This window comes from Phocoena sinus, chromosome 19 (genome assembly GCF_008692025.1).
Source record: "Phocoena sinus isolate mPhoSin1 chromosome 19, mPhoSin1.pri, whole genome shotgun sequence".
Classification (NCBI taxonomy): domain Eukaryota; kingdom Metazoa; phylum Chordata; class Mammalia; order Artiodactyla; family Phocoenidae; genus Phocoena; species Phocoena sinus.
Window position 1 is genome coordinate 47,881,843 of NC_045781.1, and position 21,663 is coordinate 47,903,505.

A 21,663-nucleotide genomic window follows, 5' to 3' on the forward strand; every position below is an offset into this window, starting at 1 on the left:
ATTCTTACATGGTACGTTATGTAACAGATACTGCATTTTAATATATATTGAATAGTAGACAATTATGGATTCAAGAATGGGATAAACCCTATTTCATGTTTTTTACAGTGACTACATAATACTTACACAGTCAGCAATGTCAGTATTACTTAAATAAATTCCTCAAATAAAGCACTATTATAGTAAACTGGAAGAATGAAACGTCTTAACAAGACATACAGTAGGTAATCATGTCTGTAATTTTCTGGTGTGCATTTGGATAAAACAAAACACAATAAATTCTGTTCTATCCATATTTCCTTGAATATACAACAGACTTCTGTTTTCACTTCTGAGTGCTCAAACACAATTTACCATGGCTCTCCTATCCACTGTCCTCTCACCCACCAACCCCTTCCCAGATAGGATACAACTAGTGATGTGTTGGTAAACTGGCTGGGGTGGGAGTGGGTACTGATTTGCAGAGTTGGCCAATTTTCGTGGTTTAAATACTCCCACCGTGGCCAATTGCAACGATGGCTATCTTTAACAATCATCTTGCAAAATTGTTGAAAATTTAATGGTCTCTCACACGCTGTTGCAAGCCAGTTATCACTGGATAGAGCTCTCCATTATTTACTGTGTTATTATTCCCTGCACCTGCCTCACCATTAACACTTTTCATGTTGTGTTTCAAATATGCTTTTCAACGTCTTTTCCTCCATAAGACCATAAACACGGTGAAGGCAGGAACTGTCCCTTGGCCATCTTTGTATTCCCGGGCTTAATGCTGTACTTCGTTCTCTAAGGAGTCTAAACATGATCAGACATCAAAGGTAGTCTTCTAGTTCCACCATAGTGTGAAGGTAAATCAAGTTCTGGGCAAAGGGGTGTAAGGCCAAATCATTACACAGTCATGCATGTGGGCAGTAAACATGCCAGTTCCAAGTGTTGACGTGGATGTCTGCCTGTCAAATTAAGTGGTTTAAACATTCAGTGAGTTTAACGTCATTCAGTTAACTCTCCCAGTGTCAGATGGTTGAAACGCCTAGAAATGAACATAATTAACATAGGCTCCATCCATTTACATTACATTCTTGTTTCTCTATATTTTTCAAGCATTATGGAAATTTTCGTATTTTGGAAATTTGACTTTTTTTTTTTTTTTTTTTTTTGCGGTACGCGGGCCTCTCACTGTTGTGGCCTCTCCAGTTGCAGAGCACAGGCTCCGGACGCGCAGGCTCAGCGGCCATGGCTCACGGGCCCAGCTGCTCCGCGGCATGTGGGGTCTTCCCGGACCAGGGCACGAACCCGTGTCCCCTGCATCGGCAGGCGGACTCTCAACCACTGTGCCACAAGGGAAGCCCCTTGACTTTCTTAAGTTCCATAGAGGAACAGTCTTACTGGGATTGATAGTTCACTAACAGATTTTTAACGAATTCTTTGCTCATTTCTCCTTTTTCTCTTTCCACAAAAGGAGCTGGTGGCTGGTCTCCACTTGTGTCAAACAAATACCAGTGGTTGCAGATTGACCTTGGAGAGAGAATGGAGATCACCGCTGTGGCCACCCAAGGGGGATATGGGAGCTCCAACTGGGTGACCAGCTACCTCCTAATGTTCAGTGACAGTGGCAGGAACTGGAAACAGTATCGACAAGAGGACAGTATCTGGGTATGTTTCTTCAACAGAATTCATAGCCTAGAGAGAGAAGTAGAGTCATCCCTACATGCTGTTTACGAATCTCTTAAACTAAGTTTAGAAACAGAATCTTCAGAATTACTTAGAAAACATTTTTCAAGAGAAAATGTATTACTATTCATTTTCTAATACATTTTATGGTTTAATTTATGAAAATACTAAAGGTAAACTTATTTCGCAGAGTCCTCAGAAACTGAAAAAAAAATCTCATTAGTGCACTAAATAGTGTGGAAGTTAAAGAAAGAAACTAAACCTATAGAAAAAAATGTTAAGATTTGTTCAGTAGCATAGTAGTTTTGCATTGTCTTTAAGTTTGTTGAAAAGAATTTATTGCTTTTATTTCTTCTGATGACTGAGATTTATGAATTAATCTCTCTAGTATATGGAGGTTTTTATGTATAATATTTGGAATATTTATATATGTATTTTATATATACACACACATATATGATTTATATATAAACCATTCTTTAGTCTTTCAAGTGTGTAAGATGCTGTGTTTTGTGGACAGGGCACAGCTCCTGTAAAGGAGACTGACAAGGAGGCCGTTTGTAATAAAGTGGGTGGTATTTGTAGTTGACTGATGGTATATAAACACCCAATGGAAGAGGGAAGCTAAAGGAAGTTTGCTTGGTGGTGATGAAAGGATTTCTTTTTTTAGTGTAGAAAAGTATTGGTTTGGATCTTATGTGGGCCAGGGACAACATACTGCAATCAAAGAACTGTGTTTTTTTTGGTTTTTAATTTTCCTCTGACTGAGCTGCTGGAACCAGAGAAAATGAGTAACTTAATGAAGCATCATTCTTGGCACACAGATAATTTGGAGGCCTATCTGGGCACATAATGGTAATTCTGTTTGATCAGTCAATGGCCTCTCTTTTTTTTTTTTTTTTTTTTTTTTTTTTGCGGTACGAGGGCCTCTCACCGGTGCGGCCTCTCCCGTTGCGGAGCACAGGCTCCGGAGGCGCAGGCTCAGCGGCCGTGGCTCACGGGCCCAGCCGCTCCGCGGCACGTGGGATCCTCCCGGACCGGGGCACGAACCTGTGTCCCCTGCATCGGCAGGCGGACTCTGAACCACTGCGCCACCAGGGAAGCCCAATGGCCTCTCTTTTGAAACTTCCTAGAAGTCTGTTATACATGATACAGTCGTTGAAGAAATGGACTGTGATTTACTCACCTTTGTATCTCTAAAGTACTTGGTGGTCATCTGGTGCATATTTATTGATGTAAATTGAATTGAGAAGATGTAGCCCTGCTTGTTCTCAAGCAAGGACAACAGTCAGGCTGGAAGAAGTTTTCTATAAGCATTTTTAAGAAAACCTGCATTAAAATCCAAAGCAAGTTGAGGTTCTGTATAAGAGCGAGAAAAATTGGATATTATGGTTGAATTAGTTCCATGAAAACCATTCAAAGTAGGGATAAAATAAACGGTAATTATGAACCAATAGCAATGAAAGCTTAATGAGGTATTTATTTTAACTAGGTGTGTGGGTTATCTTTTACTCTTTTTTTCGAAATAAGCATTGGATTTTAAACTAGATAAATGGCGGCTAATTTGTGCTAATATTTAGCCGTGTTAAGTAAGATGTATGTTTTTGATATTTAAAAAATTTTTTTAATCTTAACTATGACAATTAATTGTTTTACGTGGTTCAAGCTTGAGGAAAGCGAAACCTAGATAGTGCTATTTGTCTTTTTCACTTACGTATTAAAGGTGAGGTGCTCAGGGTACAACAGTGACGTGAATGATACCCTTAACTAGTCCAAACCAATCAATGTAAAGACAAACAGCATCGATCACAATGACCTGGCTAGGTAACATTGTTTTTTAGACTGTGCTATCATTTGTTGGTTTACTCATTGTTTTCCCCTTTGGCGTGTGAGCACCCTGGAAATAGAGGCTCTACCTTCCAACCTGTCATCCCGGTATCCCCAATCTTAACAGTACCTGGCATGTTGCCTGCAATTACTAAATGTTTGTTGAATGAATGAATGAATGAGGGAAAGAGTGAATGAACCAATAAATGAAATGCACTTTCTTGTAGGATACTTTCATGATCACACAACTAAAACAGACCTGTTCCTCCGCCCATCAACTCCTCCTTTTAGTACATTTATATGGTACCAGATGTACATTTATATGGTACTAAAGTACATTTACTTTAGTGTTAGAAGGCTACATTTCTCTCTCCCCTATACATTTTGAACTTTTTCATGGGAAAAGGTTTATCTTTCTCATCTTTGCATTTCCAGCACTCAACACCCAGTGTGGCACATCACTTGTTGAGTAAATTAGTGAAAAAAAAATCAATCAATCAATGAATAGATTTGAATACATTGATCTCCTAATCTGTGCCTAACTTTGTACGAAATTCTGTATTAAAAGAGCTCAAAGCGCAAGAGAGGCATGGACATATATACACTACCAAACGTAAAATAGATAGCTAGTGGGAAGCAGCCGCATAGCACAGAGAGATCAGCTTGGTGCTTTGTGACCACCTAGAGAGGTGGGATAGGGAGAGTGGGAGGGAGGAAGACACAAGAGGGAGGAGATATGGGGATATATGTATATGTATAACTGATTCACTTTGTTATAAAGCAGAAACTGACACGCCATTGTAAAGCAATTATACGCCAATAAAGATGTTTAAAAAAAAGAGTTAATGTTGTTGAAAAGATAAAAAACATCAGAACAAACCAAAAAGTGAGTCAGAGGAGCGTGCAAATGTGTGGTACAGACTCCTAGGGCTTTGGAAATTGACAGAATATGGAGATCACTGTAGAATGAATTTGTCAAGAAAAGCAGGGCTTACATGGGTCTTGAAAAAAGCATTAAAACTTAGATTATGGAAGGATTAAGGAAGCAATTCCATGAAGCTGGAAAAGTGTGAACAAAAGAATGGACATTGGCATTATCCAGAGATATGGTTTCCCATGTAGTAACCAGTGAGACTGTGGTCGGAATGGACTATCAAGTTTGGTAAGGACCAGACTATAATTTTGAATATGGTAAAGAAAGTAGATGAATGTCAAGATCAGAATTGAGACTCGGTGCAGCTGGTGCCATGGCCACACATAAAACGGGTAAGGTTATGGTGTAGGTAAAACAGCCTCAAATCTTCAAACTTTGTTGATAAGTGTAGACACACACACACACACACACACACACACACACACACACACACTCATGCTACCTGTTCATCCCAGATAGGCTAAGAGTTCTATTTTTACCCCACAGTTACTCAGGTCTCACTCTGAGGGAAGCTCCCTCTCTGTGAATCTGTAATTGCCAACGCAGGAAAAGTGAAACACAGCGAATTGTGCCCTGGCTCTTGACATTTTCACCTGGTATAACACAGATCACTTTAATTTGTTTTTTGGTTTTTATTTTTAGCCAAAGAACAATTTTTAATTGATGTTCATAGTAAAGAATTTAACCCTTTGTCACATTTTACAAAAGTATTTCCTAACTTTATTTTTTTTTGCCCAGTTTTTCTAGATATTATGGGATGTATCCAGATTATATAAAACTTGCCAGTTTTCTTTCAGAGCTTCACAGTCTGCTCCAGATGATACAAATAAATCTGTGAAAGAGAGTTAGGAAACAGCTAAGGCATTATACGAGTATGTGATGGAAACAGGAAGAAAAGGCAGTTGTTACAAGTTTAGAGACAAATAAAATAAAACCCATCAATATGGATGGAAATGCTGCTGTGAGGATTCCTCATTCTTCCTTTATTTATTCCTCTTCAGGCACTAGAGAGAACAGTGATTTCTATATACCTGAAAGAATTAATCAAATGCCCTGCTGCTTTTTAAAAATAATCTTTAAAAAGAAAGGCAAAATGTTTTGTTATCTATGTGGCCATGCATATATTTAATAGAACTGTAAACTTGAGAGATATATGATATTTTTAAAAATTATTCTTTGGAATAAAATTTGTAGTCGAGTGCTCACAAATGTAATTTATACAAAGTACTCTACTAGATAGCATATAAATATTTAACAAAAACTTAGAAATGCAAGCTACTGAAATTGTTCCTCTCAAATTGAAGACAAAATAAATTCTCTCAACATCCATGATCAAAAGACTTTTCAGCCAGTTTACTGTAAATGATTGGAAAAGGAAATGTAAGGTATAATTTTCACTCATCTAAGAACAATTGCTGAAACTTCGTGAAACGAACATCTTAGAAATCATTTTAAGCAAATCAACATGTGCAGGAACTTTACAGCCGATCTATACAAATTCTCTCTGATATATGCTCAAGCTTCTTTTACACTGCAGACTATAAGGGCAAGGAATGGGATGGTACTAATTTTATGAATTATTTAAGTAAATATGATTGTTATGCACGATAGTTTACTTCTTTTTTTAATGTGTCAGGTGCTATTTTTTTAAACATCTTTATTGGAGTATACTTGGTTTACAATGGTGTGTTAGTTTCTGCTGTATAACAAAGTGAATCAGCTATACATATACATATATCCTCCCTCTGGATTTCAATTGTATCTGATTTTTCAAACAAAAAACCCATACTTTCATATTAGCGTATTTCTAAAGTTAGTATAACTATTTTTTAATTAGAAGTGTTGGTGTCATGGTTCTGGGTTTGGCTGGTGAAAGACACGGAGCCCCTATGATAACTATAGTCAATTAGACATAAGCATCACCTGTCACAAAATATTCACAGGATTATTATCACTGTGAATGATTGAGTTGTCAACTCCATAAGCCAAACAGGGCCGAAGCACCACCTGCAAATATTTTAACATGTATTTATCTCCAGTCAAATAAATAGGTGACTGAGGGCATTTAATAGGAAACCCAAGGAGGCAGAAATACAAGTGCGAGGTGTGTGGTAAGACTGGTGGACTCCTCGCCTTGTGAGGTGCACCTTCCTAGACCTTCCCCTGTGCTATTCTAGTATTCTAAGCCTTCAAAAGTCATGTGTGTTGATATAAAGTGTAACAGTGCTGACGCTGTGTATGTCAACACGTCAAGTCATCAAGCATAATACTTTGCAGTTCTTGGCTCAGTACTTGGGCAGATGCCTGGAGGGTGCCTTAAGCTGCTTCAGCCTTTCAACACCGCCTCTACTTGAGTGCCAAAAAGATGTTTTTATTGGAAGTCTATTTTATTAGCCTTTATCCACAGGGAATCTCCTGTTTACATTTCTATTTAACTGTAAGTTCTCCACCCTTTTGAAAATGATGAACCTAGGAGTGCATGGTTAAAGGTGGCTGCATTGAGGTTTTTAATGTGACATCAATCATGAATCAGAACGGTTTGCTAGGCGCCTTCTCTATCAAGCAGCGTGGTTTATTTCACCTCCTCGCATCTGTGCTCATTCTGTAACATGTTATGTCAGGCCCTTCTCATAAACTTCTTGGGCACATGTGTACTGGAACTTTACATAAATATGTAATATACAAAAATGTATATGAACTCCTGTGAGTTGTGGAAACATATATACAGTAATATAAGATAAATGGTAATGTTGCTTCACATTCTTCCAATTGATCTGTCCCTAAGCCAGCAAAATAAAAGTAATTTGAAGAGAGTGATTAGAGTTAGCAGGAGATTTGATTTGGTGCCCTCTTCAGAGTGCACAGTCACATCCAGATGATTCTCAAATCATCAACCAGAGGACGGCATGTTTGAAAAACACTTTACAACTTGTATCTCACATTCTACCGTGCGACAGTTCAGTAACCAAACATCACCCTCTTTTCTCCTTTCTTGCTGTGATGCAGTGTTGTAGATGTCTGCTTCTAACTTTTCTCATTCCCCACTCCATAAATATGGAGATCCTCTCTCTGGGAAGCAATTTTGTCCTTTTGAAATGTTTCTTTTTTTTCTTTTTCACATCTTTATTGGAGTATAATTGCTTTACAGTGTTGTGTTTCTGCTGTATATCAAAGTGAAGCAACTGTATGCATACATATATCCCCATATCCCCTACCTCTTGTGCCTCACTCCCACCCTCCCTATCCCACCGTTCTACGTGGTCATAAAGCACCGAGCTGATCTCCCTGTGCTATGCGGCTGCTTCCCACTAGCTATCTATTTTACATTTGGTAGTGTATGTATGTCCATGCCACGCTCTCACTTCATCCCAGCTTACCCTTCCCCCTCCCTGTGTCCTCAAGTCCATTCTCTACATCTGCATCTTTATTCCTGTCCTGCCCTAAGGTCAGCAGAACCATTTTTCTTTTAGAACCATATATATGTGTTAGCATACTGTATTTGTTTTTCTCTTTCTGACTTCACTCTATATGACAGACTCTATGTCCATCCACCTCACTACAAATAACTCAATTTCGTTTCTTTTAATGGCTGAGTGATATGCCATTGTATATATGTGCCACATCTTCTTTATCCATTCATCTGTCGGTGGACACTTAGGTTGCTTCCATGTCCTGGCTATTGTAAATAGTGCTGCAGTGAACATTGTGGTACATGTCTCTTTCTGAATTATGGTTTTCTTAGGATATATGCCCAGTAGTGGGATTGCTGGGTCATATGGTAATACTATTTTTAGTTTTTTAGGGAACCTCCATACTGTTCTCCATAGTGGCAGTATCAATTTACATTCCTACCAACCGTGCAAGAGGGTTCCCTTTTCTCCACACCCTCTCCAGCATTTATTGTTTGTAGATTTTTTGATGATGGCCATTCTGACAGGTGTGAGGTGATACCTTATTGTGGTTTGATTTGCATTTCTCTAATGATTAGTGATTTTAAGCATCCTTTCATGTGTTTGTTGGCAATCCGCTTATCTTCTTTGGAGAAATGTCTATTTAGGTCTTCTTCCCATTTTTGGATTGGGTTGTTTGTTTTTTTGATATTGAGCTGCATGAGCTGCTTGTAAATTTGGGAGATTAATCCTTTGTCAGTTGCTTCATTTGCAAATATTTTCTCCCATTCTGAGGGTTGTATTTTCATCTTGTTTATGTTTTCCTTTGCTGTGCAAAAGCTTTTAAGTTTCATTAGGTCCGATTTGTTTATTTTTCTTTTTATTTCCATTACTCTAGAAGGTAGGTTAAAAAAGGGTCTTGCTGTGATTTATGTCATAGAGTGTTCTGCCTGTGTTTTTCTCTAAGAGCTTTATAGTGTCTGGCCTTATATTTAGGTTTTTAATCCATTTTGAGTTTATTTTTGTGTATGATGTTAGGGAGTGTTCTAATTTCATTCTTTTACATGTAGCTGTCCAGTTTTCCCAGCACCACTTATCGAAGAGGCTGTCTTTTCTCCATTGTATATTCTTGCCTCCTTTGTCAAAGATAAGGTGACCATATGTGTGTGGGTTTATCTCTGGGCTTTCTATCCTGTTCCATTGATCTATATTTCTGTTTTTGTGCCAGTACCATAATGTTTTGATTACTGTAGCTTTGTAGTATGGTCTGAAGTCAGGGAGCCTGATTCCTCCAGCTCTGTTTTTCTATCTCAAGATTGCTTTGACTATTCAGGGCCTCTTGTGCTTCCATACAAATTGTGAATTTTTTTGTTCTAGTTCTGTGAAAAATGCCATTGGTAGTTTGATAGGGATTGCATTGAATCTGTAGATTGCTTTGTGTAATGTAGTCATTTTCACAATGTTGATTCTTTCAACCCAAGAACGTGTTATATCTCTCCATATGTTTGTATCATCTTTAATTTCTTTCATCAGTGCCTTATAGTTTTTTGCATACAGATCTTTTGTCCCCTTAGGTAGGTTTATTCCTAGGTATTTTATTTTTGTTGCAATGGTTAATGGGAGTGTTTCCTTAATTTCACTTGCAGATTTTTCATTGTTAGTGTACAAGAATGCAAGAGATTTCTCTGCATTAATTTTGTATCCTGCTACTTTACCAAATTCATTGATGAGCTCTAGTAGTTTTCTGGTGGCATCTTTAGGATTCTCTATGTATAATGTCATGTCATCTGCAAACAGTGACAGTTTTACTTCTTTCCTGATTTGGATTCCTTTTATTTCTTTTTCTTCTCTGACTGCCATGGCTAAAACTTCCAAAACTGTGTTGAATAAGAGTGGTGAGTGTGGGCACCCTTGTCTTGTTCCTGATCTTAGAGGAAATGGTTTCAATTTTTCACCATTGAGAATGATGTTGGCTGTGGGGTTGTCATATACAGCCTTTATTATGTTGAGTTAGGTTCCCTCTATGCCCACTTTCTGAAGAGTTTTTATCATAAATGGGTGCTGAATTTTGTCAAAAGCTTTTTTGCATCTATTGAGATGATCATTTGGTTTTTATCCTTCAGTTTGTTAATATGTTGTATCACATTGATTGATCTGTGTATATTCAAGAATCCTTGCATTCTGGGATAAACCCCACTTGATCATGGTGTATGATCCTTTTAATGTGCTGTTGGATTCTGTTTGCTAGTATTTTGTTGAGGATTTTTGCATCTATGTTCATCAGTGATACTTGCCTGTAGTTTTCTTTTTTTGTGACATCTTTGTCTGGTTTTGGTATCAGGGTGATGGTGGCCTCGTAGAATGAGTTTAGGAGTGTTCCTCCCTCTGCTGTATTTTGGAAGAGTTTGAGAAGTATAGGTTTTAACTCTTTGCTGAATGTTCGATAGAATTCACCTGTGAAGCCATCTGGTCCTGGGCTTTTGTTTGTTGGAAGATTTTTAATTACAGTTTCAATTTCAATGCTTGTGATCGGTCTGTTCATATTTCCTATTTCTTCCTGGTTCAGTCTTGGAAGGTTGTACTTTTCTAAGAATTTGTCCATTTCTTCCAGGTTGTCTATTTTATTGGCATATAGTTGCTTGTAGTAGTCTCTCATGATCCTTTTATTTCTGCAGTGTCAGTTGTTACTTCTCCTGTTTCATTTCTAATTCTATTGATTAGAGTCTTCTCCCTTTTTTTCCTGATGAGTCTGGCTAATGGTTTATCAATTTTGTTTATCTTCTCAAAGCACCAGCTTTTAGTTTTATTGATCTTAGCTACTGTTTCCTCCATTTATTTTTCATTTTTTTCTGATCTGATCTTTATGATTCTTTCCTTCTGCTAATTTTTTGTTGTTGTTCTTCTTCTTCTTTCTCTGATTGCTTTAGGTGTAAGTTTATGTTGTTTATTTGAGATTTTTTTTGTTTCTTGAGGTAGGATTGTATTGCTATAAACTTCCCTCTTAAAACTGCTTTTGCTGCATCCCTTAAGTTTTGGGTTGTCATGTGTTCACTGTCATTTGTTTCTAGGTAGTTTTTGATTTCCTCTTTGATTTCTTCAGTGATCTCTTGGTTATTTAGTAGTATATTGTTTAGCGTCCATGTGTTTGTACTTTTTACCTGTACTGTTTAGCCTCCATGTGTTTTTATTTTTTCCTGTAATTGATATCTAGTCTCATAACATTGTGGTCAGAAAAGATACTTGATACGATTTCAATTTTCTTCAATTTACCTAGGCTTGATTTGTGACCCAGGATATGATCTATCCTGGAGAATGTTCCATGTGCACTTGAGAAGAAAGTGTATTCTGTTATTTTTTGCTGGAATGTCCTATAAATATCAATTAATCTTGAAATGTTTCTTTATTGCTCTTCAAGACTCAGTTAGGTCTTCTAAAAGACTGATGCATGAGTGTCTCTTTCCTGTTTTACATTTTTAATTTTCAAACTTATCAAACATAATTCAGTCAGATCAGAGGCTGGAAAAATATATAAAGCTAGAAAGGAGGTGTGATTTGGCATTAATACAATAATTCCTTAAAAATCTAAATGAATCATCTTACTATTTTTAAAAAGATAATTAAATAAATTATGTGCCTAACAATAAAATTAATTTTTAAAACCATTAATTTATCTTCCTACATATAAATAACTAGGTAGACAATATAAAAGAAATACATAGTCCACTTATAATAGAGCCAAAAATTAATAAATATCAAGGAAAAATCTTAAAGGAATTATAAGAGATATATGAAAATAATATTTAGAATATTACTAAAGGGCATAAAAGAAGATGAATAAATGTGAGGACATATCTACTTGAAATAGAAAACAATATTATGAAGCTATTCATTCTACCTAAAATAACTCAAAAAAGTGAAATCAGGGGCTTCCCTGGTGGTGCAGTGGTTGAGTCCGCCTGCCAATGCAGGGGACACGGGTTCATGCCCCAGTCTGGGAAGATCCCACATGCTGCAGAGTGGCTGGGCCCATGAGCCATGGCCGCTGAGCCTGCGGGTCCGGAGCCTGTGCTCCGCAACGGGAGAGGCCACAACAATGAGAGGCCTGTGTAATGCAAAAAAAAAAAAAAGAAAAGTGAAATCATTCTGAATTTCATATATAAATAGTGAATATGAGAAAATAGCTGTTAGCAAAAATAACAGTAGTAAGGAGAATCTACATATTAGGAAAATTTTACAAATCTGTGTTAATTAAAACATATTTATACTTGCACATTAAAACATAGTGGAAGAACAAAATAGAACATCCATTAGCAAATCCAAATACACTTAGGGATTTTCCTGTCATAGAGCAATGAAAATATGTGAGGGAATGTAAATTAGTCAATATGGAACTTGGTAAGCTATAGCTTCTAGAAAAATAAATAATAACATTTTTATATCAAAATAGATACTTGATTATACTTGAATATTTAAAAACAATACAGACACACAAACAAAAGTATTAAAAGAACTCTCAGGACAATGTATAGATACACATATAATATTGGAAGCGTGTGTCTTTCTAAGCAAGAGGGCCAAACCCAGATGCCACAGGGGAAAAGGTGAAAAATTGGATAATATTTTCAAAGCTTCATGAAAAAAAAGAGTATAAACAACATTAAAAGAAAAAGTATAAATTTTTGGAAAATATTTCTAGCCTAAATGATGGCAATGCCCACTTTGATTATTAGCAGCAGTGGTCTTGGGTTAAGATTGCTATTCAGACTGCCTATGATTGAATAGACTTCATTCACCTACAAGTATACTAAGGCTTCAGAAAGGATCAAGGACAAGCAACAGCATAATGGGTGCTCAGTTATGCTGAACAGGTTCCAAGTATCCCAACAACCTGAACTGGGATAAACATGGTCACAGTGGAGGAGACTGAGTGGGTGGGACTACCACAGACCAGGACAGCCATCAGCTCCAGGGGACTTCAGCTCTTATACCTTGCTAATGATGTAACTCCTCAGAGCTATGTGTCCGCCCCATTCTCTGGTGCATCTGCATCTCATCACTCCCAGGTTACTCACTGATTACAAGTTATGCCTGTGGTTCCCATATTTTACCGCCCATTTGAATTCTGATGCCCAGGCAGCATCCATGCCAATTAAATAATATATGGGGGTGGGATCCCAGGTATTGGGATTTAAAAAGCAGTATCCTATTTTTCCAGTTTGCTGCAAAGTATGGGAACCATCAGATTACTCAATAAGCAAACTGGGCAATCAAGTACATACTCTTAGTTTAATACAAAACATAATCAGCAGGTTGCTGATTCATCTTAGATCCAGTGTACTCCTATACATTTCTTGAGTATGTGTTGCAAGAAGGATTTGACTAAAGATCAAGGCTAGGTTAAAAAAGAAAGCTGGGGTTGGGGAAGGAAGGGCTGGGAGTGTGGGATTAGCAAATATAAACTATTATATATAGGATGGGTAAACAACAAGGTCCTACTGTATAGCACAGGGAACGATATTCAGTATCCTGTGATAAACCATAATGGAAAAGAATATGAGAAAATGAATGTATGTGTATAACTGAGTCACTTTGCTGTACAGCAGAGACTGGGTCACAACATTGTAAATCAACTATACTTCAATAAAAAAAAAAAATTTAAAAAAACAAGCTATAAGCCAGATGTTAACTCTGTCCTTCTAATGGGAACGATCCAGTTTCCTTAATATTTAAGGCTATGCTGTCCAGTATGGTAGCCACTAGCTATATAGGGCTATTTAAATTTAAATTAATTAAAATGAAATAAATTAAAAGTAAAGTTTTTCAGTAATACTAGCCACATTTTAAGTGCTCAGTAGCTACATTAAGCCAGTGGTTACTATATTAGACAGTGCAAATAGAAAACATATCAATCATCACCGAAAAATTCTATTAGCACAGGTAGAAAACATTCTTTAAAATTAGTAACAAAAAGCAAAGCTTTAGGGGACTTCCTTGGTGGTGCAGTGGTTAAGAATCTGCCTGCCAATGCAGGGGACATGGGTTTAAGCCCTGGTCCGGGAAGATCCCACATGCCACGGAGCACCTAAGCCTGTGCGCTGCAACTAGTGAGCCCGCGCTCTAGAGCCCATGAGCCACAACTACTGAGTCTGTGTGCCACAACTACCGAAGCCTGCGTGCCTAGAGTCCATGCTCTGCAACAAGAGAAGCCACTGCAATGAAGCCCGCGCGCTGCAACAAAGAGTAGTACCCGCTCACCGCAACTAGGGGAAGCCTGTGTGCAGCAATGAAGACCCAACACAGCCAAAAACAGATAAATAAACACATTAACTAATTAAAAAACAAACAAAAAAAAAAACAAGGCTTTATTTTTTTAAAAAAGTAGGCAGAATACAAACAGGTAGTTCATAGAAAGGAAAACATGATATATAAATATGTAAAAGTGTCTTCAACCTAATTTAATACTGAAGAAATGCAACACTTCCTAAAAGAGTGAAAGAAGTGGGAATTTTGGAACTACAGTGTTATTTAAGACATTATTTTCCCAATTTTGGTATATAACAAAATAATATCTTCTTTAATTTTAATAGTTATGCATTTACTGTAATGACTTTTCTTAAAATTTTTTAAATTGTTACATCAAGTCCATGGTATATTATGGATACTACTGTTTAACATAAGAATAAAAAGTGAATTTTTAAAAGAAGCATTTTAAAAACAAGAAGAATGAATACTTATTAAATACTTAGTATATGCCAGGCACTATTCCACTATTCTACATGCATTATATATTGATTTATACTAATATATATATATATATATTCAATTAATTTTCACAATCCAGTGACTTAGGTACTATGATAACGCCTAGAGCGTGTATAAGAAAACTGAGGGATGATGAGATTATTTTCCCAAGGCCACACACCTGGATGGGGCAAGATTTTGACCCCCAGTAATCTGGTTTAAGTATCCTCTATGCTATATGTTCAAGTATCATGTGTGTGAAATCAACATTTGGAAGGAGAACTCAACTGATTAAAGGCATGAGAAACATTGCCCTGAGGCATGGGGAAAGAGACACTCCCAAACTCTCTTGATGGGAGAATAAGTAGATACAGACTCTTTAGAAGGTAATGAATGTTTTAGTGTGTTGAAGGAAGGGAATCCAAAACAATGTTGGCAAATGCTTTAAATCTATCCAAATATATAATCTATGCCAAAACCCAACTCAAACCAGGGATTTATCCCGCAAGTTCACTTGCACTGTGCAGAAGAAAAGGGTGCAAGAATCTTCGTTGCAACATTGTCCATAGTAGTAAAGTAATATCAATCCAGTCCACCGGGAATAGGTCACTTGCTTAAATAAATTATACTACCTCTGCACAGTGGAATACTGTATGGCCATCAGAGACAGATGATGTAAAAATACACTGGCCATTTCTGGTGTGAATTCCAAAACCAATGTAAAATTTTGAATTGAAGTGTCATTTGATACTAAAGAATAAATCTTAAGGAGTGAAGAGAAAGAGATGGGGACAATGGGTGGAATATATATTTATTTATTAAAAACACAGGTAAAGATTGGATTTATATGAGGTTTCAAAAGGGATAATCTGGGAGTGAAAGAAACAAAGGATAACAGAGAGGAATGGGTAGGAAATGATCCAATTACTGAATTTTTAAGAAAAACAGATGATGGATATTTCCCACTTATATGACATTATGTTGTAACATTTATTGATAGTATCGAGCCTATGGGAGTTATCAATATATAGCATCATATATTATTTTAATATTTCTTTTAGTAGTTTAAATATACATTTATATTTATATAATGGTTGGGTGGCACTTAGATGTGCAGCATGTCATCTAATCTTCGATCATAGAATAGAAAACCACCGTAGTTCTGATACTAAATTGGTTTGTGAGTCAGTACTCAGTCAGAAAATCAGAAATTACTCCAGGCATCTGAAACTGCAAAGTCATTCTGGGAAATTGGTTACAGGTGATGGAAAAGCAGATCAAAGCAAATCACGTGAGAGGTGGTGAGCAGCTCAGAGCCTAGCAACAGCAAGCAGATGCTATAACTCTAAGAGTGGAGGGACAGTGAGAAGGTTGTGTTTGCAGAGCTTGTGGCTGACATTGGCCAGTAGTGCTAGAATCGTGGCGAGGCTGCCCAGTAGAGGATTCTGGAAGCAGGGCGGGTCCATGGGGGGAGCAGGAGCCTTGTAAGAGGCTCAGCTGCTACCAAGAAGCTGCCTGCGGCAGAGCAAGAGCAGAGAGGAATATCCTGGCTCCTCCCTTCCCCTCACCTGTCAGGCTCTCTCTGGTGCCCAGCAGGAAGCTTGCTAACACTGGGGCCTGGGACTCTCAGCCTCTGTCACTCAGCGCCCCCTGTGTCTCAGAACAGAGCAGGGAGACAGTGATTCATGGTTCTAAGTGAAACAAGCACACGACCAGCACAGCCCTAAGAAGGTTTATTCCTAAGGACAACTCACCTCTATGAATTTCTTTTTCTTACAGACTGAGGTATTGATACTTACTGAGTGATCACTCATTCCTTTCAGTAGTAAAATTGCATGCTTCTCCATCAACCCATAAAGAAAGTTCATCAATAATACCTTGATACTGAAGGAATTGAGATTTAAGATAGTAAGTTCCCCCCTAAGTTCATGTTAACTAGAGCCAGATTTATAAAGCTTTTACATTTAGCTCTTTTTCCTCCCAATATCAATGAATATACAAAGCTAGAAAGAACAGTATTTCAAAATATACTGAAGGAAAGGAATTCATGGTGTAGATTAAATCATTGGTTTAGTGTCATTTTTTTTTTTTTTTTTTTTTTTTTTTGCGGTACGCGGGCCTCTCACTGTTGTGGCCTCTCCCGTTGCGGAGCAACAGGCTCCGGACGCGCAGGCTCAGCGGCCATGGCTCACGGACCCAGCCGCTCCGCGGCATGTGGGATCCTCCCACACCGGGGCACGAACCCGTGTCCCCTGCATCGGCAGGCGGACTCTCAACCACTGCGCCACCAGGGAAGCCCTAGTGTCATTTTTTACACATCATCTACTCTAAGGCAGGAGAGCAAAAATAATAAATTATGAATCAGTCCTTCGTTGTTTATCAAAATATGTATTGTAGTTCAGGCTATAGTTTGCTTTTTATGTGGGAAAGGTAGCATTGCTCTATTTCTCATCAGGCATTTTGCAGATGAGTCCAGGGCTCACTGCAGAGGACCAGGTACAAGAGTGTGTCTGGATTAGTACACATTTGTTTTTGGCTCTGGGATGGGGCTGTTACACGCATTTGCTGTACGAAAACAGCACGCTGCTGTCTTACTGAAATGTTTCTGCTTGGCTGGCAGACCTGATGGCCCCCCCCAACTCCAGATCTGGCACATTTCAGTGGCGGCTTCCTCATGTCCCACAGCTCCAATTTCAGACACTTAATTGCCGCTCTTGGGACATTCACCAAGGTTTCTTGTATTTTCACACTTCTCTTCTGGGTCATGCTCTTCATTTATCTGAGGCATGCTTCATCCCTTCCAACTTAGAGCCTTTCAGTCACTTACTTTGTAGTCCAGCCTGCCCCATCACTTCTCCAGTGGTCACCAACTCATCTCTAGAGTCTTAATTCCAATGACATCCTCCATAGTGTTATTTCCAAGAAGCGCTTCTGGAGTACTTTGCGTGGTTTGTATAACCTTAATCAACTGAATTTCAAACTCATTCATATATTTTTCATTCTCCTTCACTACACTTAAATGTTTTCCTTTGTTCCAAATTTTGTGCTTGACAGAAATACCCAAGTGCTACCGGCTAAAATGCATACTATGTGTACTGAATTCCTAGCAGGTAGGAGATATTCCAAGGAGATAGTAAACATGACTGGAGATAGGACCACCATACTTTTTTGCTAATGTGGTTTAGAATAGATGTTAATAAAAACGTAATAGTAAAAGGAAACACTTTTGTGATTACTTACTTCAAATCCAAAATACAGTAAACTGGTGATGTGTCTACCGGTTTACAATACAGAGGTCTGTGTGTGTACTGAGATAAAGGTATCCATCTGATATTTCGTATAAGTATGTAAAAGAAGAACTCCTAGCCATAAGAACCAGGACTTGAACCGTTTGGTTTTTTCCATCCATGTTCCCAATTGCCTTTAGGAGTCCTGCCTCTGAGTTGGTATTGTCTAAGACTTTCTCTTTGTATTGTTATCTACATCTTACTCCTTTCAGAAATGTTCATAAAGGATAATCCTTGATTTAGAAGAGCCATGCTTTACAAAAAGGTTAGGGCATTTGTCCAGAAGTAGCCGTGAGGATAAAAGGAGAAAAACAGGAAGCACAAATACTAGGAAATTTTCTGCAGAGCTGTGTCTGTAGATCAGAGACATGCAGTTCAAAAGAAATCATATTTGATTGGTATCCTGCAAATGAAAATTTTATCTGGCTTTGAACTCCTATATTCCCTTCTGTGCTTCTTATTGTTATTATTAATCTCTCCTACTGAAAGGTTGTCTTCCTTTTGGAGCCTTGAACATTTTAAGTGCTCAGTAATGGGGTTCTTTGCAATGAGAGAGAGAGAAGAGAAAAATTGCTGGAGCAGTGAAAAGAGAGATCCTCAGGGAGCAATGGCTTTATTACAATATGTCAGAGTCATCATGAGCGGGGGGTGAGTGGGGAATATAAGTTTCAGGAAAAAAAACTTGTATTTATTTTAGCAAGTTTGTGGAAAAGTTGCAGAAAATTGTCCCAAGAGCTACAAAGCTATTATGGTAATGGCAGTTCCATTTTTTGCACTCTGAAATTTAAAGGTAAAAAGACCTTTTTTCAGTATGTCACTGTGGAAATAGATTTTTGATCCTTAGATTAGAATAAATACATGAACTAATTAAGCTCACAGTGATATTTATGCTTTCTTAAAAATTCTGCATGTCAAAGATGACAAGTAAATACAAAAACGGCTCTAAATTAGAAAGAAATTGGTCTGTTCAATCTCTCTCTCTCTCTCTTTTTTTTTTTCCCCATAAAATCAAACTCTTTGGTTACATGGCCACACAAACATTGAATTTCCGTATGGGCTCCTCTCACATTTTTGGTTTGTACTTTTAAATTCTTAGCCTTTGAGCATTTTATTCGTCTGAGCTGTATACACTTGACTATAGCACAATTTTTTGAAAGATGTTTTCACAAGGAACTACATTCTGTGTGATTACAACAGGTCTATATATTTGTGAAATATATTCCTTCTGTTTACTTCTATTTACAGTCTGCTTAGAACATTGCATAGGGCTTTTTGTACTGGAGTCCTCTGCGACATGGGCATCTATACAACTTTTCACATTGGACCACACCATAGAACGTGGCTGTCTCCTGCCTTTACTCCCTGGAAAGTCCCTGTGAATCATCTCTCCTCTCCTCTCCTCCATTGAAACTCACCATCCCCAGGCTCTGGATTGGAAACAGAATAAATATGACTGGATCTGATAATCTGGGGCAACAGTAGCAAATGCCATCAGCACAGTGTCTCAATTTCTGTACCCATGCTTAGGTTGGCTTTCTGGAAACCATGGTTCTATTTCTCTAGTCTGATCCCAGAGTGACTTCAATAGTTGGGATGTCAAATCAGGTCCAGTTCAAAGTACCAGAGCTATAGCATGCAAAAGAAGGAAGAGATTGGCAGGCTATGGAGGGCAGTTGAAAAAGTCATCTCTGTTACCAGATTGCATGCCTTCAGATACAGGCACCATCTCTTTCAAGCTGTGTGATTTTGGGCAAGTTGCTTTTACCTCGTCTGCAAATTGGGCATAGCAGTAATACACGCCTTAAAGAATTTGTATGAGGGAGGAAGGAAGAGAGAGGAAGAGAGGGAGGGAGGGAGGAAGGGACCTTTGCAGAATTAAATGCAAAAAAAAAAAAGTTAAAAACTCATGCCAAAGGTTTTCTAAAAAATATAAACACCTTTATGAACTTGGCAAAGAATCAGGTGAAGAGTAGTATAGATTTTAGATCTGCTGGCAATGGCGCCATTCTAAAGAGTTCAATAGTCAGCATTTTAGTACTCAGCACACAACTACATAAGGGCTAGAAGGGCTGAAATCTTCAACAGCAGCTTTGGAATTTTGTGTCTTTCCCTAGAGGCAAAAATGAAATACCTGATTAACTGCAAAAGATTAAGTATCTAAGACTTTAAAAAATAAATAAAAGTACCATGTGATTAAAAAAAAAAAAACTCATGCAAAATTAGCAATAGATCTGAGGTTATCAGCAATTCAGCTATGAGGTGAAAGTAAATGCCTGACCGAATGCAGTGGTTTTTTGGAAGGGAACCATGGTAAGAACGAGGGAAGAGGAAATGGCAAATATTATTCCCAGTAGTTTGGCTGTGTGGAGAAAGGAAGTGGGATGATGGTAAAGAGACAGGATAAGTGATGCAGAGACAAATAGAGGACTTGTTAGTGGAGAGACTTGAGCTTGGTGAGAACTTGAGTGGGAGCCCATGGAGGTCCAGAGGTTGAACATGAATGGGTGATTCCAGAGGTAGTGAGTGGAGCAAGGGGATCCAGATCCCAGCTGGTTTTGAAGAGAGACATATCTTCTTATAGAAGAAGAAGAAAAAAATAAAGATGGATTTGAACTTTAGTCCATAGAAGGTCTCTCAAGGGGCAGAAAGTTCCTGTATTTACTGAGAACAAAGAGAAGTGAGAATGGTGCCGACTAGGAAAAGAATCTCGATGTTGCACTGAGAGCCCAGCGTAGGCTAGAGAGCAGACACAGGGCGCCTGTGTGCACTCTTGTTTGGTTTTCTCCAGCTGTGGGCAGCCGGCCATGTGCAGGAGCAGAGGGTGCAGTTTCTTAGTCTGACCCAGTGTTGGAATCTATGGGGATACCGTGATGGGAGGACTTGTCTAGGACGAGGACGCATTTGGGCTGGCAAGAGCATAGAAGAAGGAAAGTGTCATAGAGTTAGCACCATGTAGGGGAGGAAGTGAAGTCGGGGTCGGGGGTGCTGATGGAAGACTGTGTTAGTCAGGGCTCTCCAGAGAAATGGAACCGATAGGATGTTGAACAATAGATTTATTTTAAGGAATTGGCTGATGTGATTGTGGAGGTTTGGCGAGTCCAAAATCTGCAAGGTGGACTGGCAGGCTGGAGACACATAGGAGAGTTACAGTTCGAGTCTTAAGCAATGTGCTAGCAGAATTCCCTTCTTCTAGGAAGGTCAGTCTTTTTTCTCCAAAGGCCTTCAACTGATTGGATGAGGCCTACCCATGTTAGGGAGCGTAATCTGCTTTATTAGAAACTCTACTGCTTTAAATGTTAATCTCATCTTAAAAATACCTTCATAGAAACATCTAGAAAAATATTTGACCAAATGTCTGGGTACTGTGACCTAGTCGAGTTGACATGTAAAATTAACTGTCACAGAGATGGAAGGTGTCAAAGGTACGGTGGAGTTTTTGAGGCTGAAAAGTAAATAAGAGTTGGGGCTTCCCTGGTGGCGCAGTGGTTGGGAGTCCGCCTGCCGATGCAGGGGACGCGGGTTTGTGCCCCGGTCTGGGAAGATCCCACATGCCACGGAGCGGCTAGGCCCGTGAGCCATGGCCGCTGGGCCTGCGCGTCTGGAGCTTGTGCTCCGCAACGGGAGAGGCCACAACAGTGAGAGGCCCGTGTAACGCAAAAAAAAAAAAAAAAAAGTAAATAAGAATGGAATTGAGAGAGCTAGAAGGTCTAGTTGTCTGGGATCAAAGAGTAGAATTATAAGCATTTACAGTTTCAAAGATGGCACAATCACAGGAAATGATTAAGGAAAAAGGAGCATGTGAAGGTCATTTAAGTCC

At 38.4% G+C, this 21,663-nt stretch overlaps 1 protein-coding gene across 7 annotated transcripts in view; it reads left to right on the top strand.

The window, feature by feature from the left end:
• Positions 1 to 21,663, top strand: part of CNTNAP4 (contactin associated protein family member 4) — a 259,598-nt gene that overhangs the window by 75,569 nt on the left and 162,366 nt on the right. For 6 of the 7 annotated variants that reach the window (XM_032613290.1, XM_032613293.1, XM_032613297.1 and 3 more), the window contains exon 3: positions 1,457 to 1,650. In XM_032613290.1, coding sequence (XP_032469181.1) covers positions 1,457 to 1,650 — 194 coding nt within the window. The remainder of the gene's footprint in view (positions 1 to 1,456; positions 1,651 to 21,663) is intronic. The other variant, XM_032613292.1, reaches the window with a different exon arrangement.